The sequence below is a fragment of the Lampris incognitus genome, chromosome 16 (genome assembly GCF_029633865.1).
Source record: "Lampris incognitus isolate fLamInc1 chromosome 16, fLamInc1.hap2, whole genome shotgun sequence".
NCBI lineage: Eukaryota > Metazoa > Chordata > Actinopteri > Lampriformes > Lampridae > Lampris > Lampris incognitus.
In genome coordinates this window covers 42,140,818-42,159,872 of record NC_079226.1, presented here as the reverse complement: position 1 = coordinate 42,159,872, position 19,055 = coordinate 42,140,818, and the positions used below count along the sequence as shown (strand labels likewise).

At 40.9% G+C, this 19,055-nt stretch overlaps 1 protein-coding gene across 1 annotated transcript in view; it reads left to right on the top strand.

The window, feature by feature from the left end:
* The window catches only part of rin3 (Ras and Rab interactor 3), a 46,158-nt gene extending 28,846 nt beyond the window's left edge, over positions 1–17,312 (top strand). The window contains exons 9-13 of the mRNA XM_056295742.1: positions 786–972; positions 7,021–7,152; positions 7,277–7,443; positions 13,206–13,320; positions 15,229–17,312. Coding sequence (XP_056151717.1) covers positions 786–972; positions 7,021–7,152; positions 7,277–7,443; positions 13,206–13,320; positions 15,229–15,497 — 870 coding nt within the window. The 3' untranslated portion in view covers positions 15,498–17,312. The remainder of the gene's footprint in view (positions 1–785; positions 973–7,020; positions 7,153–7,276; positions 7,444–13,205; positions 13,321–15,228) is intronic.
* The last annotated feature ends 1,743 nt before the right edge of the window (positions 17,313–19,055 follow it).

The following is a 19,055-nucleotide window of genomic DNA, read 5'->3' as shown; positions in this document are numbered from 1 at the left end:
ACCATTAATAACAGAATCAGTAACACTAAAGAGAACTTTAGGATTGTTGTTATTTGTCAATATTAGTTCAGAGAAGTACGCTGATCTCGCATCCTTAACTGCCTTCTGGTAAATTAACATTTGCTTTTTAAGGGTGTTATGTGCAAATCCGGATTTGTTGAACTTCCATTGTCGTTCTATTTTTCTACGAAGTCGTCTAAGGGCACGGGTGTGATCATTCAGACAGGGGGGAGGTTATTTTAATTTTTGCTTCCTAGTTTCAAATGATGCAGTTTGGTCGAGGAAGGATAGGCACAGATCATTGAATGAATTTAATAGTGCATCTGGATTGAGGGGGGATAAAGAGGGATTAAAGGAGTATTTGCTGAGAACCAGGTATAGCAGGACATTAAGATAATATCTATGCTAGTAGTCATGGTAGTAGCAGTATTTGTTAAAGTGTAACTTTCATTTGGTAGGAGTAGTAGTGGTGGCAGCAAGTTTCTAGTCCTAGGTTGTACTACATTAAGAGAATTTCATAATACTATTAGCACATCTTAGTATTATGCCATTGCAAAACACTTTCATTTTAGTTTTGATACTTTTACTTCTAATAAAACATAAGACAAATGATTGTAATGATATATATTTGCATTAGCCTATCTCAGCACAAATTACTCACAGAATTGCAATTTTTGCCTTTGTTACTTTTATATCTGTCTGTTATGTCTAAATGTGGCGTCTGAGGTACCCATCACATCAAACTCTTAATTCTCATTCTTATTCTGTCATTATCTCTCTTTCAGTCTCTGGTCCTGGGCAGTACCACCACTGCTTTGGGTGTAACCACCGCGGTGCCTGAAGCCCCGGCTTTGGAGAAAATTGGCGGTAAACTGAATAGTCTTCACCTGGAGTACTCTCCTCAGAGGAAGATAGAGCTTCTGCTGAAGACCTGCAAGATTATATATGACTCCATGTCTGTCAGCTGTCAAGGTGAGAATCTGCACAGTAACCCTGTAGCCTCTGACCCCTGACTCCTAACCCCTGTGACTCCTGTATCATACCTAAATTTGACCTCTCACATCCGTCACTGTCCCAGATTATCAGTGCAGAAGATGAAGCCAATTATCTATGACTCCATATCAGTTCGATCAAAAATACACGCTATACATGTGCAGCGTTACAACAACACATGCTCTCTTTTTCATCCCCACTGCCACCTATGATGCCAGTATTCATTAATTTTCATAATCAGGTTCCTACATGTCGTATTATAGGGTTTTTAACGGAAAATGGGAGTTTTCTCTACGAGAACTTTGTCAGATGAAACCAAGTTAGTTCCGCAGGTCATGTAAGGTGGCCATATTTGTAGAGATGACCATTCATTGTTCTTTAGCACTGTACAACACTTTCTGTTATCTACAGAGGAAGTACAGCAAATTTATTTCTGTACCAAAGTGCTTTCCTGTGAGCTAAACAACTGAGTCGAAAGTTTGCCATCTAGCATTTAGGTTGAGGAAGACTTCGTAAGTAAAGAGCCATAAGGACTGTGGCATATGTTACCCATCCATCCATTATCCGAACCGCTTATCCTGCTCTCAGGGTCGCGGGGATGCTGGAGCCTATCCCAGCAGTCATTGGTCAACAGGTGGGGAGACACCCTGGACAGGCCGCCGGGCCATCACCGATATGTTAACTGCCGCTTCCTTAAAGCAAAAGAGTCCAGCCCAAGGTCTCCATGTAGAGACATAATGAGTTTGATACTTTTTTTGGCATTTCCCCCCTTTTTGCTTCTCCCCAATTGTACTTCGCCAGTTTGCCCCATTCTTCTGAGCCGTCCCGGTCTCTGCTCCACCCCCTCTGCCAATCCACGGAGGGCTGCAGACTGCCACATGTTTCCTCCGATACACGTGGCGTCGCCAGCCGCTTCGTTTCACCTGACAGTGAGGAGTTTCACCAGGGGGACGTACCGTGTGGGAGGATCACGCTATTCGCCCCAGTTCCCCCTCCCCTCGAACAGGCGCCCTGACCGACCAGAGGAGGCGCTAGTGCAACTACCAGGACACATACCCACCCACATCCGGCTTCCCAACTGCAGACACGGCCAGCTGTGTCTGTAGGGACGCCCGACCAAGCTGGAGGTAACACAGGGATTCGAACCGCCGATCCCCGTGTTGGTAGGCAACGGAATAGACCGCCATGCCACCAAGATGCCCTATGAGTGTCATACTTTTTGTAGAAAGGTAAAAGAGAATGAACCGTATCCTTCTCAATCGCAGGAGTGAGGATGTTTTGAAGCGTTTCCCGTTGAAGCTCGTGAACTGTTGCGTGTGATGGTCGGACGGGCGGCGTCTACAGCTTCTTGTCAGTCATCATGAAGTGTATTCATTTCAAAAAGGCCTTCTGTCTGACCCTCTTCACCTCCAGCACACTCTTGACACACTCTCCCTTCAGAATGACCCCTACCCCATTTCTCCTCCCATCCGCACCATGGTAGAAGAGTTTGAACCCACCTCCGATACCCCTGGCCTTACTCCCCTTCCACCTGGTCTCTTGCACTCACAGTATGCCTACCTTTCTTCTCTCCATCATGTCAGCCAGCTCTCTCTCCCTTTACCGGTCATAGTGCCAACATTCAAAGTTCTGACTCTCACCTCCACACTCCTACCCTTCCTCCTCTCCTGCTGCCTCTGCACATGCCTTCTCCCTCTCCCTCTCCTTCACCCAACAGTAGCATAGTTTCCACCGCCCCCCTGCTGGCCAACAGTAGGTCGTGGGTAACCTGGGCCTCAACCGGTCCGGTATGGAAATCTGATTTATTAGCCACATATTTGATGTGGCAAAGACCATGCGCCGGATGCCCTTCCTGATGCAACCCTCCCCATTTATCCGGGCTTGATTCTTATCCTCTGAATGACTCGCCTGCATTAAATTGCAGGTGAGTCCAGTTATCAATTCAAATACAACAAGTGCTGACGCAATCCGTCTTGATATTCCCTCTGTGAAAATGCTGAGGACGCAAGAACACACACATATTCACACCTAGCGACAATTTAGTATGGCTGGGTCACCTGACCTACATGTCTTTGGACTGTGGGAGGAAACCGGAGCCCCCGGAGGAAACCCACACAGACACGGGGAGAACATGCAAACTCCACACAGAGGACGACCCGGGACGACCCACAAGGTTGGACTACCCCGGGGCTCGAACCCAGGACCTTCTTGCTGTGAGGCGACCGCGCTAACCACTGGGCCACCGTGCTGCCTATATATATATATATGTGTGTGTGTTTGTACGTGTATGTATATATATATATATATATATATATATATATATATATATATATATATATATATACAGTCTGCCTCTCATCGTATTAAAATGGGCTTTGAGTGCAGACAGACAGTGTGTTCTTATATAATCAGACTGTCTCATAACAATGGATAATAAAGTAAAATGAACTACTAATATTGCACTGAAATATATTCATCGAATTCCCTTACAAATGTTTTTAAACATGCATAAAAAAACTAACGTTCCAGAAAAAAAAGAAAAATAACTGGAGTGACATTTAAAATGTCGTGCATAATATGCTGTGATTTTCCAAACGAAATGTGAAAAGAGGGGATTAAGATGGTTGCTAAGTAGTTTTGCATGTGGAGGTGGAGTTAGTGAAGAGCAACAAAACCTTTCAGCTCTACCTATCCACCAAGCCTCCCTCCGCTCTTCCTCCCACTTCCCCTTCTGACTGCGTACTAGCGATTAAATCCTGGTTTTCACACCGCTTCCTCAAACTTAATAGTGTAAAACCCAGGTCCTCCTAGTAGGCACTAAATCTACTTTGACCAAACCTGACAATTCTATACTTCCTCTATCGCCTCAGGTTAAGAGTCTGGGTGTCATCTTGGACAGCACATTATCTTTTGAAGCTCACATCAACAGTGTTACTCAGTCTGCATACTTCCACCTACACAATATTAACATCTCCACCCTCACTTACACCTAACAGCACCGCCATACTCACTCACACCCTGGTTACATCCCGTACTGACTACTGCAGTTCTGTCCTCCTGGGTCTTCCCCTCAAGTGTCTTCATAAACTTCAGCTGGTCCAGAATTCAGCTGCCCGTATCAGTACCAGAACTCCTTCCATAGATCATATCACTCCTCTTCTTCAGCAGCTCCACTGGCTCCCTGTTAAATACCGTACTGACTTCAAGATCCCGCTCCTCACCTTTAAGGCCCTTAATAACCCAGCTCCTTCATATCTTTCTCAACTCCTTCATATCCACACACCCTCCCACACTCTCACATCCTCTTCTGCTCTCCAACTCACTACACCATTGGCCCGCTGGACTACCATGGGGACTAGAGCCTTCAGTCATTCTGCCCCCCGCCTATGGACCTCTCTCCCACAAGACCTTCACAACACTGGCTCTCTTTCAACCTTCACATCCCATCTCAAAACCCACCTTTTCACACTGGCATATTCAGTCTGATCCACGCTGAGTTTTGTGCAGATGATGATTTTATACTTACCTGTTGTGTTACCTTTTTATTTTATACTTACCTGTTGTGTTAACTTTTTATTTTATACTTATCTGTTGTGTTAACATTTTATTTTGTACTTATCTGTTGTGTTAACATTTTATTTTATACTTATCTGTTGTGTTAACATTTTATTTTATACTTATCTGTTGTGGTAACCTTTTATTTTATGATTATCTGTTGTGGTAACTTTTTATTTTATACTTATCTGTTGTGTTAACTCTTTATTTTATACTTATCTGTTGTGTTAACTTTTTATTTTATACTCATCTGTTGTGTTAACTCTTTATTTTAGACTTATCTGTTGTGTTAACTTTTTATTTTAGACTTATCTGTTGTGTTAACGTTTTATTTTATACTTATCTGTTGTGTTAACTTTTTATTTTATACTTATCTGTTGTGTTAACTCTTTATTTTATACTTATCTGTTGTGTTAACTTTTTATTTTATACTCATCTGTTGTGTTAACTCTTTATTTTAGACTTATCTGTTGTGTTAACTTTTTATTTTATACTTATCTGTTGTGTTAACTTTTTATTTTATACTTATCTGTTGTGTTAACTCTTTATTTTAGACTTATCTGTTGTGTTAACTTTTTATTTTATATTTATCTGTTGTGTTAACTTTTTATTTTATACTTATCTGTTGTGTTAACTCTTTATTTTATACTTATCTGTTGTGTTAACATTTTATTTTATACTTATCTGTTGTGGTAACCTTTTATTTTATGATTATCTGTTGTGGTAACTTTTTATTTTATACTTATCTGTTGTGTTAACTCTTTATTTTATACTTATCTGTTGTGTTAACTTTTTATTTTATACTCATCTGTTGTGTTAACTCTTTATTTTAGACTTATCTGTTGTGTTAACTTTTTATTTTAGACTTATCTGTTGTGTTAACTTTTTATTTTATACTTATCTGTTGTGTTAACTTTTTATTTTATACTTATCAGTTGTGTTAACTCTTTATTTTATACTTATCTGTTGTGTTAACTTTTTATTTTATACTCATCTGTTGTGTTAACTCTTTATTTTAGACTTATCTGTTGTGTTAACTTTTTATTTTATACTTATCTGTTGTGTTAACTTTTTATTTTATACTTATCTGTTGTGTTAACTCTTTATTTTAGACTTATCTGTTGTGTTAACTTTTTATTTTATATTTATCTGTTGTGTTAACTTTTTATTTTATACTTATCTGTTGTGTTAACCTTTTATTTTATGCTTATCTGTTGTGTTAACTCTTTATTTTAGACTTATCTGTTTTGTTAACTTTTTATTTTATACTCATCTGTTGCGTTAACTTTTTATTTTATACTTATCTGTTGTGTTAACTTTTTATTTTATACTTACCTGTTGTGTGAACTTTTTATTTTATACTTATCTGTTGTGTTAACTTTTTATTTTATGATTATCTGTTGTGTTAACTCTTTATTTTATACTTATCTGTTGTGTTAACTTTTTATTTTATACTCATCTGTTGCGTTAACTTTTTATTTTATACTCATCTGTTGTGTTAACTTTTTATTTTATACTTGTCTGTTGTGGTAACTTTTTATTTTATATGTATCTGTTGTGTTAACTTTTTATTTTATGCTTATCTGTTGTGTTAACTTTTTCTTTTATACTTATCTGTTGTGTTAACTTTTTATTTTATGCTTATCTGTTGTGTTAACTTTTTATTTTATACTTATCTGTTGTGTTAACTCTTTATTTTATACTTATCTGTTGTGTTAACTTTTTATTTTATACTTATCTGTTGTGTTAACTTTTTATTTTATGCTTATCTGTTGTGTTAACTTTTTCTTTTATACTTATCTGTTGTGTTAACTTTTTATTTTATGCTTATCTGTTGTGTTAACTTTTTATTTTATACTTATCTGTTGTGTTAACTCTTTATTTTATACTTATCTGTTGTGTTAACTTTTTATTTTATACTTATCTGTTGTGTTAACTTTTTATTTTATGCTTATCTGTTGTGTTAACGTTTTATTTTATACTTATCTGTTGTGTTAACATTTTATTTTATACTTATCTGTTGTGTTAACTTTTTATTTTATACTTATCTGTTGTGTTAACTTTTTATTTTATACTCATCTGTTGCGTTAACTTTTTATTTTATACTTATCTGTTGTGTTAACTTTTTATTTTATACTTACCTGTAGTGTTAACTTTTTATTTTATACTTATCTGTTGTGTTAACTTTTTATTTTACACTTATCTGTTGTGTTAACTTTTTATTTTATACTTATCTGTTGTGTTAACATTTTATTTTATACTTAGTATCTGTTGTGTTGCCTTGTTATTGTCTACCCTGCTTTGTTTTCTGCCGTCTGATTCAGCGCTGCTGGTTTTTACTGTGTTCTGTGTTCTTGAGGGCTCTGAAAGGCGGCCACAAATAAAATGTATTAACAATATTATGATTATTATGATGATTATTATCATCATTACGTGTGTGTGTGTGTGTGTGTGTCTGTTGTGTGCGGTTAGGGCGCAGCCACGGTGCTGATGACTTCCTGCCCGTGATGATGTACGTGCTGGCCAGGTCCAATCTGGCTGACCTGCAGCTGGATGTTGAATACATGATGGAGCTGATGGACCCCTCGCTGACACTAGGAGAAGGTGCGCACAAACACCTGCGCAGATGTGTGACCAACATAACAAGACAATCTCTGCCTCAGCAATTGCTGGAATGTTGCGCAATGTGTGTGTGTGTGTCTGTGTGTGTGTGTGTGTGTGTGTGTAGGCTCCTATTATCTGACCACCACATACGGGGCTCTGGAACACATTAAGAACTTTGACCAGCAGAGGGGAGCAACGCGACAGCTCAGCAGAGAGGTTCAGGATTCGATTCACAGCTGGGAGCGAAGACGCACTCTTAACAAGGAGCGCATGGCCTTGGGATCTATACAAGTACAGTACACACACACACACGCACACACACACACACACACACACACACACACACACACACACACACACACACACACACACACACACTACTTGGCATCCTGCTCATCATACTTTTCATATATTCTATAATTCCGTTATAATTGTGTTATCCTCTTTCAGTGTTGTATTGTGTAAGTTGTGTACGCACAACATCATTGCACGTTGTGCGTCTTGGACGAGAGGTCCTCCTCGGTTGCTCTCCCTGAGCTTTCTTCCTATTGTTTCTCCCCGTTAAAGGTTTTTTGGGGAGTTGTTCCCTATCTGATGTGAGGGTCTGAGGGCAGGATGTTGTGTTGCTGTAAAGCCCCCTGAGGCACATTTGTCATGTGTGATACTGGGCTACACAAAGATCGGGAAAAGACATTAGGAGCAGAGTCGCCATCACAACAAGCGCAAGGACCAAGCTCAACACGATCTGGAAAGATAAAAACACGGGAAGGAAGTCAAGAATGCAACTGCTCCGCACCGTCATAACGGCATAACACCGTCATAACACCGTCATAACACCATCATAACACCGTCATAACACCGTCATAACAGCATCATAACACCATCATAACACCATCATAACACCATCATAACACCAACATAACACCATCATAACACCATCATAACACCAACATAACACCATCATAACACCATCATAACACCTTCATAACACCATCATAACACCTTCATAACACCTTCATAACACCATCACAACAGCATAACACCATCATAACACCATCATAACACCTTCATAACACCTTCATAACAACTTCATACCAGCATAACACCATCATAACACCATAACACCTTCATAACACCATCATAACACCTTCATAACAGCATAACACCATCATAACAGCATCATAACACCTTCATAACACCATCATAACACCTTCATAACACCTTCATAACAACTTCATAACAGCATAACACCATCATAACACCATAACACCTTCATAACACCATCATAACACCTTCATAACAGCATAACACCATCATAACAGCATCATAACACCTTCATAACACCTTCATAACACCTTCATAACAGCATAACACCATCCTAACACCATAACACCTTCATAACAGCATAACACCATCATAACACCATCACAACAGCATAACACCATCATAACACCATCATAACAGCATAACACATCATAACACCTTCATAACAGATTCATAACAGCATAACACCATCATAACACCATCATAACACCATCATAACAGCATTATAACACCATCATAACACCTTCATAACACCTTCATAACACCTTCATAACAGCATAACACCATCATAACACCATCACAACAGCATAACACCATCATAAGACCATCACAACAGCATCATAACACCATCACAACAGCATAACACCATCATAACACCATCATAACGCCTTCATAACACCTTCATAACAGATTCATAACAGCATAACACCATCATAACAACATCACAACAGCTTCATAACAGCATAACACCATCATAACACCATCATAACAGCATCACAGCAGCATAACAGCATCATAACACCTTCATAACACCGTCATAACACCGTCATAGCAGCAGCTCTTCTACACGGTGCAGAGTCCTGGCCCCTAACAAAAGCTGTGGAGACAAAATACAAACCTCTGACCTCAGAGCATGTAGAGGAATGCTGCAAACCCCATACACAGCACACACCACTATCACTGAAGTGCTGCACAGCGCTCAGTTCAGCCGCTGGTCACCATGATAGTTTACTAGCAGTGGTTAAAAAAGGAAATTAAACTGGTTTTGGCACATTTGCCAAACGGAAAGGACACCTGCAAAGGACATCCTGCCAGGCCTGGTAGAAGGGACTAGGAAGAGAGGGAGACCGAGGAAAACCCGGGTAAACAACATGGGAGAATGGCTGCAGATGAGCGTAGTGGAGGCGGGGAGAGCCGTGATGGATTGATGGGTAGATGTAGGATGGGTAGATGTAGGATGGGTAGATGGATAGATGGGTAGATGGGTAGATGGATAGATGGGTAGATGGGTAGATGGATAGATGGATAGATGGGTAGATGGATAGATGGGTAGATGGATAGATGGGTAGATGGATAGATGGGTAGATGGGTAGATGGATAGATGGATAGATGTAGGATGGGTAGATGGATAGATGGGTAGATAGATAGATGGATAGATGTAGGATGGGTAGATGGATAGATGGGTAGATGGATAGATGGGTAGATGGGTACATAGATAGATGATAGATGGGCAAATGGATAGATGGGTAGATGGGTAGATGGATAGATGGATAGATGGGCAAATGGATAGATGGGTAGATGATAGATGGCTAGATGGATAGATGGGTAGATGGGTAAAGGATAGATGGGTAGATGATAGATGGCTAGATGGATAGATGGGTAGATGGGTAAAGGATAGATGGGTAGATGGGTACATAGATAGATGATAGATGGCTAGATGGGTAAATGGATAGATGGGTAGATGGGTACATAGATAGATGGGTAAATGGATAGATGGCTAGATGGCTAGATGGCTAGATGGATAGATGGATAGATGGCTAGATGGATAGATGGATAGATGGGTAAATGGATAGATGGCTGGATGGATAGATGGATAGATGGGTAAATGGATAGATGGCTAGATGGATAGATGGGTAAATGGATAGATGGGTAGATGATAGATGGCTAGATGGATAGATGGGTAGATGGGTAGATGGGTAGATGGGTAAAGGATAGATGGGTAGATGTGTACATAGATAGATGATAGATGGCTAGATGGGTAAATGGATAGATGGGTAGATGGGTACATAGATAGATGGGTAAATGGATAGATGGGTAGATGGATAGATGGCTAGATGGATAGATGGATAGATGGGTAGATGATAGATGGCTAGATGGATAGATGGGTAAATGGATAGATGGGTAAATGGATAGATGGGTAAATGGATAGATGGCTAGATGGATAGATGGGTAAATGGATAGATGGGTAGATGGGTACATAGATAGATGGGTAAATGGATAGATGGGTAGATGGATAGATGGCTAGATGGATAGATGGATAGATGGGTAGATGATAGATGGCTAGATGGATAGATGGGTAAATGGATAGATGGGTAAATGGATAGATGGGTAAATGGATAGATGGCTAGATGGATAGATGGGTAAATGGATAGATGGGTAAATGGATAGATGGGTAGATGGATAGATGGGTAAATGGATAGATGGGTACATAGATAGATGGGTAAATGGATAGATGGGTAAATGGATAGATGATAGATGGATAGATGGGTAAATGGATAGATGGGTACATAGATAGATGGGTAAATGGATAGATGGGTAAATGGATAGATGGCTAGATGGATAGATGGGTAAATGGATAGATGGGTACATAGATAGATGGGTAAATGGATAGATGGGTACATAGATAGATGGGTAAATGGATAGATGGGTAAATGGATAGATGATAGATGGATAGAGAACAGTGGAAGAGACTTGTTGAGGCATCAGCTGTGCTCCTACGACCTCCATAGGTTACGGAACTGATGATGATGATGATGATGATGATGCTATACAAATAAAATTGACTTGACTTAAGTTCACACACACACACACACACACACACACACACACACACACACACACACACACACACACACTTTAGAGTTTACATTAAAGATGATTAGATGAAGGTCAGCTAGATGAAGGTCAGCTAGATGAAGATCAGCTAGATGAAGGTCAGCTAGATGAAGGTCAGATAATACATGCAGATAAAACCAGAGGAAATAATAGTTGTGCTCTAGTGGTTCTGTTTCTCTACTTGTGAAACACGTATTTTTCATGTAAAGCTGTTGTTTGAGTAAGTGTATTTATATATGTCTTCAGACATATTGAAAGTATATACATATATGTCTTCAAATATGTTGAAAGTATATTTATGTCTTCCAACATGTTGAAAGTATATTTATGTCTTCAAACATGTTGAAAGTACATTTATATATGTCTTCCAACATGTTGAAAGTATATACATATATGTATTTCAACATGTTGAAAGTACATTTATATATGTCTTCCAACATGTTTAAATTTTATTTATATGTCTTCAAACATGGTAAAAGTATATTTATATGTCTTCAAACATGGTGAAAGTATATTTATATGTCTTCAAACATGGTGAAAGTAAATTTATATGTCTTCAAACATGTTGAATGTATATTTATATGTCTTCAAACATGGTGAAAGTATATTTATATCTCTTCAAACATGGTGAAAGTATATTTATATGTCTTCAAACATGGTGAAAGTATATTTATATATGTCTTCAAACATATTGAAAGTATATTTATATATGTCTTCCAACATGTTTAGATTATATTTCTATATGTCTTCAAACATGTTGAAAATATATTTATATATGTCTTCAGACATGTTGAAAGTATATTTACTATATGTCTTCCAACATGTTGAAAGTATATTTATGTCTTCCAACCTGTTGAAAGTATATTTATGTCTTCAAACATGTTGAAAGTATATTTATATATCTTCCAACATGTTGAAAGTACATTTATGTCTTCAAACATGTTGAAAGTATATTTATATGTCTTCAAACATTTTGAAAGTACATTTATGTCTTCAAACATGTTGAAAGTATATACATATATGTTTTCCAATATGTTGAAAGTGTATTTATATGTCTTCCAACATGTTGAAAGTATATTTATATGTCTTCCAACATGTTGAAAGTATATTTATGTCTTCAAACAGGTTGAAAGTATATTTATATGTCTTCCAACATGTTGAAAGTATATTTATATGTCTTCAAACATGTTGAAAGTATATTTATATGTCTTCAAACATGTTGAAAGTATATTTATGTCTTCAAACATATTGCAGGTATATTTATGTCTTCCACCATGTTCAAAGTATATTCATATGTCTTCAAACATAGTGAAAGTGTATTTATATATGTCTTCCAACATGTTGAAAGTATATTTATATATCTCTTCAAACATATTGAAAGTAGATTTGTCTTCAAACAAGTTGAAAGTATATTTATGTCTTCCAACATGTTGAATGTATATTTATATGTCTTCAAACATGGTGAAAGTATATTTATATGTCTTCAAACATGGTGAAAGTATATTTATATGTCTTCAAACATGCTGAAAGTATATTTATATATGTCTTCAAACATATTGAAAGTATATTTATATATGTCTTCCAACATGTTTAAATTATATTTCTATATGTCTTCCAACATGTTGAAAGTATATTTATGTCTTCAAACATGTTGAAAGTATATTTATATATGTCTTCCAACAGGTTGAAAGTATATGTATATATGTCTTCCAACAGGTTGAAAGTATATTTATATATGTCTTCCAACAGGTTGAAAGTATATGTATATATGTCTTCCAACATGTTGAAAGTATATTTATAAATGTCTTCCAACAGGTTGAAAGTATATGTATATATGTCTTCCAACAGGTTGAAAGTATATGTATATATGTCTCCAAACAGGATGAAAGTATATGTATATATGTCTTCCAACATGTGGAAAGCAGTGGCAGTTTGTGCAGCTGGTCCATTTGAAACAGAACCGGCTCTGTGGAATTTCATGAATCCATCCAAACACTTTTGACCATGGCCTCACCTGTACAACTGTTGTGTTAACCGTGTGTGTGTGTGTGTGTGTGTGTGTGTGTGTGTGTGTGTGTGTGTGTGTGTGCGTGTGTGTGTGTGTGTGTGTGTAGGACTTCCTGACAGTGTGCTGTCCTCAGATGGGGCATAACATGAAGACTATGGGCGTTGCACCATCCACTACCATCCAGCAGCTGGAAGAGCAGTGCGCTGCTCGTTTTGAACAGGGTAACTAACTCATTGTGGCTCGTTTTGAACAGGGTAACTAACTCATCGTGGCTTGGTTTGAAAAGGGTAACTAACTCGTGGCTCATTTAGAACAGGGTATCTACCTCATTGTGGCTCATTTAGAACAGGGTATCTAACTCATTGTGGCTCGTTTTGAACAGGGTAACTAACTCATTGTGGCTCATTTAGAACAGGGTAACTAACTCATTGTGGCTCGTTTTGAACAGGGTAACTAACTCATTGTGGCTCGTTTTGAACAGGGTAACTAACTCATTGTGGCTCGTTTTGAACAGGGTAACTAACTCATTGTGGCTCGTTTTGAACAGGGTAACTAACTCATTGTGGCTCGTTTAGAACAGGGTAACTAACTCATTGTGGCTCGTTTAGAACAGGGTAACTAACTCATTGTGGCTCGTTTAGAACAGGGTAACTATCTCATTGTGGCTCATTTTGAACAGGGTAACTAACTCATTGTGGCTCATTTTGAACAGGGTAACTAACTCATTGTGGCTGGTTTTGAACAGGGTAACTACCTCATTGTGGCTCGTTTTGAACAGGGTAACTAACTCATTGTGGCTCGTTTTGAACAGGGTAACTAACTCATTGTGGCTCGTTTAGAACAGGGTAACTAACTCATTGTGGCTCGTTTAGAACAGGGTAACTAACTCATTGTGGCTCGTTTAGAACAGGGTAACTATCTCATTGTGGCTCATTTTGAACAGGGTAACTAACTCATTGTGGCTCATTTTGAACAGGGTAACTAACTCATTGTGGCTGGTTTTGAACAGGGTAACTACCTCATTGTGGCTCGTTTTGAACAGGGTAACTAACTCATTGTGGCTCGTTTTGAACAGGGTATCTAACTCATTGTGGCTCGGCACGAATTCATTTTCTCAAGAAAAACACAAACTGTTCTTCCTTGTGAGGTTAATAGCTGCCTCGATAAGCCAGCAACGTGTAAGTGTTTGGAAAAGCTTCTCTTGATTGAATGTTGATTAAACTGTGCTTGGCTGGGGGTGGCTGGGGGGGGGGGTTGCAGTGGTACGTTCCTTAGTTACCAAAACAGGTCATGTAATTGTTAAGCTGGACCTCTTCTGGACATCGTCTGGCACCAGTGAGGTTCATTTGGACCGATCTCGTCACTACTGAGAACCTCAACACCCTGCTGAATCTTCTCACAGGGCTTCGACATGCTGCGATGACGCAATCCAAAAAATGCCACAGTGTGTGCGTGCTGGTGAAACTCCTCACTGTCAGGTGAAAAGAAGCGGCTGGCGACTCCACATGTATCGGAGGAGGCATGTGGTAGTCTGCAGCCCTCCCCGGATTGGCAGAGGGGGTGGAGCAGAGACCGGGATGGCTCGGAAGAGTGGGGTAATTGGCCGGATGCAATTGGGGAGAAAAAGGGGGGGAAATACAAAACTGCGATGGCGACACATTAAGTCAATGAATAATGGCCTGGCGGCCTGTCCAGGGTGTCTCCCCGCCTGCCGCCCGGTGACTGCTGGGATAGGCTCCAGCATCCCCATGACCCTGAGGGCAGGATAAGCGGTTTGGATAACGGATGGATGGATGGATAAATGAAAGGTGAATAGAGTTTGATCACATGATCAGCTGTCTATGCGTCTTGACTGGTCCATCTGTGTCCTGGCTGTAGAAGTATGAACATGCGATGTAGGACACATGGACCTACTAGGTTCAGGGGTTTTCTTTGTTTTCAGGGTTCAGGGTTTTGTTTGTTTAGACAGATCTGATGGAAGCGCACCTTCATTCACATGATTTTGGGGGGGGGTATTTAATCAGTCATTTGTAATCTACTCAAAATTTGGATGGAAATGTGAGTAATGCTGGGCCCCTCGTTCCTTTACCCCTGTCGTTCTGACCCCTCCATTTCTTCCTTCTCTGCAGACTCCTACACTCTGAGTGTATGCGTGGAGGGGGTTTATCAGCCCCTGGCCCCCACAGAGCTGGTCCTCGCAATCAAGAACAGCTTAACACAGGGGTCATACTGCTTTGTCTATCATCCCAGCCAGCAGGGTGACAGCGAGGCTGCTCCCTTCAGTCCGGTTGATGAGCCACTGCTCCATCGCCCTGCAGAAAGCTGCTGTCCTGACAGCGGCACAGCTCTCAGCAGCAACACGGCTGAGGAGGAAGACCACAGCCTGATAAGTTTGTAACTGGTTTCCCCCGTTGACCTAGCAACAGCATCGTCAGGACCGCTGTATTGCTACAGTAACTACATCACCGCCTTTGCAAACCAAAGTTGACTCCTTGACCGAAGTGACTATATAACCTAAAAGTGACCAGCAGCCACCTCTGGGAAAAAGATGCCAAAGAGACCACAGACTGTTCCTTTTGATTTCTGAATAGCAGTTTTACACATGAGGGCCCATGGGGCCACCAGAGGATTTCGTGCAGCAGTAGTGGGGATATGATGATTAAAATATCATTTACAATGTATTATTCTAATATGCACTCATATTATGTTATATTATTATCATGGTGCAAGTCCATTAATACTGGGACGGCATCCAGCGCTGTACCTGCGCCCCCGACCACTGGGTTAGTGGTTGTGTCAGGAAGGGCATCCCACGTAACATTTTGCCAAATCAGTATGCGACAAGACCATACTGGTTCAGTCGAGGCCGCCATTGGTGCTGTACCCTCACAGGGTACTGAAGGAAACTATAAAATCCTCTTGTGGCGACCCCTGAAAAACAGGGAACAAGCTGAAAGAAGAAGAAGAAGAAGATTATGATGTTTATATCTCATAGTATTTTATACACATAAGCACAATTTCCATCCCATAGTTTTTTCCCGCTTCCGGTGTGGGAAGACGGCGGCGCGAATTCACATTTGCAGCGGCCTCACCCAGTACCGGAGTGGGAAGACGGCGGCGCAAACTTTGGTTTGCGGCGGCCTCACCCAGTACCGTCCATGCAGTGTCTTTGTCCACGTCTGCGTCTAGGTTCGTGTTTTCGTTTGATGGCTGGGAGAGCTTGGTCTGCTGCGTCCTGCGGGCCCAGGGACCACGGCCCTGCCTGGAGCTGTGTCCACAGACGAAACACCGAGGGCGGTCTGGCAGGATGTAGAAGCGGGGCAGGCTGAGCTAACCGCTAGCCCGTGCAGACTGGCAGTTCCGATAACACCGAGGGCGGTCTGGCAGCGGCCTCGCCTGGCGTTGACTGTGTTTTTGGTGTTGTCGTGTGGAGCGCAGGGAGGTATGTTGAAGGTGTCTGGCTGGGAGGCCTGGCGTTGGATCGGCTGAGGTAGCCTGGTCTGCCGCATCCGGTGGGCTCAGGGACCATGGTCCTTGTTGGAGCTGCGCCCAAGGAGGAAACACCGAGGGCGGTCTGACAGGATGTAGAAGCGGGGCAGGCTAAGCTAACCGCTAGCCCATGCGGACCGCCAGATCCGACAGTCATCCTTGCTCTCTTGGACAGTGAATTTTTCTTTTTCTTTAAATGCTTTGGATATATGTGTTGGTGTAGTTTGGATGTGTTTGTGTCTTTGTGTTGCCCTGCTGTGGGCTGGGGGGAAATATGTCGTTTCATTTCATGAGCGCAGGCGCATAAAACGAAACGGAACAACTAAAACGCTCCTGACTGCTGATATAATGAGCTGTGGACTGACTCGTTGTGTGTAATGGGATTGCTGTAAGGCACAATATTATAACTCTAATTCGTTTCCTGACAGAAGTAGCCACAGTAGGAGAACCACCGTTACTTTGTGAACCATCGAGTCTTCTCCTTGTCTGAAAGGTAAAGGGCATTTCGCTAGCGTATTCTGAAAACAGTCGTTGTTTATGGGACTTAAAACTCAGGTAATTGGTCATTTGTAAGGATTTTTTTTTTAACCCTCCCACCCATAGCAACATTTATACTTTGTAATATTTTCAACTTCACTCCTAAAAGTCCATTAAGATATGAGCAACTTCCTTTCATAAAATTGGTTTTCTTTTCACTGATAATTATGTTGTAAATAAATTTCACTTTTACAACTCATTGTTGTTTATTGTTTTTGTTCTATCATTTATGACATGTAACATAAATGAAATGATGGCTGTTGTAATACGGCATTGTTAGGGCTGAGAATGTTCTTCAAATTACAGCTTAAGTCCTTAAATAAGTGATGATACACAAGACAAAACAATGCGCACACCATTCACACCTATGAGCAGTGTTGAGACTCCAGTTCACCCTGCATGCATGTCTGTCTGGACTGTGGGAGGAAAGCGGAGAGCCCAGAAGAAACCCAAGCCAGAACAGATGAGCTGGAAATAAAAACCACAACCCTCTTGGTGAGAGGCAACTATGCTAAACACAAAGCCTCTGAGACGCCCGGTCTTTAACATTATCGCCATCACTTCTTTCTTCCTCTGGCTGCACCTATCCAGTGTATCGCTTATGTCTGTCTAAAACAGCGTACTGCAGAATTGGCTTCGGGTCACGTGACTTGGACTTCAGTCAGAGTTCAAGTCACAAATTTGATGACTTTACAAAGTGGTGCAGGTAGTCCACAGGATGAGCCCGCTCTTAACACTGATCAAGCATGTCGGCTCTTAAAGCTGTGTCTTCAGTCCAGGTACTTCACATACAGGGGGCAGTACTATAGGCAGAAGCATGGGGGGGGGAGCGCTATGGGTTCCCCAGTCTCACCTGTAGTGGCCAACTTGTGTATGGAGGAAGTGGAAAAGAGGTTCTGATGTCCGATCCAGGGACACCACCTAGCCATTGGTTCAGATTTGTTGACGACACGTGGGTTAAAATTAAATCTCGGGATGTAGCACATTTCACCCACCACATTAACTCTGTGGACACCACATCGAGTTCACCAGGGAGAGTGTGGAAAATGACAGGTTAGCCTTCTTACACTGTGAAATTGCAATTGGTGATGGGGGACATGGGAAAGATGATGTTTACTGTGAACACATACTGATCAGTACTTGAGGTTTGACTCTCATCATCCTCTGTAGCACAAACTAGGAGTCATCAGGATGCTGTACCACCGAGCTGACAACATCCTCACCAACACAGCAGCCGGGGGAAGGGAGAAATCCCACATTAGGCAGGCCCCGGGTAAGTGGAAATAGGCGAGGTGATGATCAGCGAGCAGCAGTATGGTTTCATGACAGGAAAGAGCACCACATATGTGATGTTTGCTTTGAGAGAGTTGATGGAGAAGTATAGAGAAGGCCAGAAGGAGGTACATTGTGTTTTTGTGGATTTAGAGAAAGCTTATGACAGGGTGCCGAGAGAGGAGGTGTGGTATTGTATGAGGATGTCGGGAGTTGCAGAGAAGTATGTAGGGGTGGTGCAGGATATGTATGAGGGAGGTGTGACAGTGGTGAGGTGTGGGGTTGGAATGACAGATGGGTTCAAGGTGGAGGTGGGATTACATCAAGGATCAGCTCTTAGCCCTTTCTTGTTTGCAATGGTGATGGACAGGTTGACGGACGAGATCAGGCAGGAGTCTCCATGGATGATGATGTTTGCGGATGACATTGTGATCTGTAGTGAGAGTAGGGAGCAGGTTGAGGAGAGCCTGGAGAGGTGGAGGTATGCACTGGAGAGAAGAGGAATGAAAGTCAGTAGGAGCAAGACGGAATACCTATGCGTGAATGAGAGGGAGGATGGTGGAATGGTGAGGATGCAAGGAGTGGAGGTGACGAAGGCGTATGAGTTTAAATACTTGGGATCAACTGTCCAAAGTAACGGGGAGTGTGGAAGAGAGGT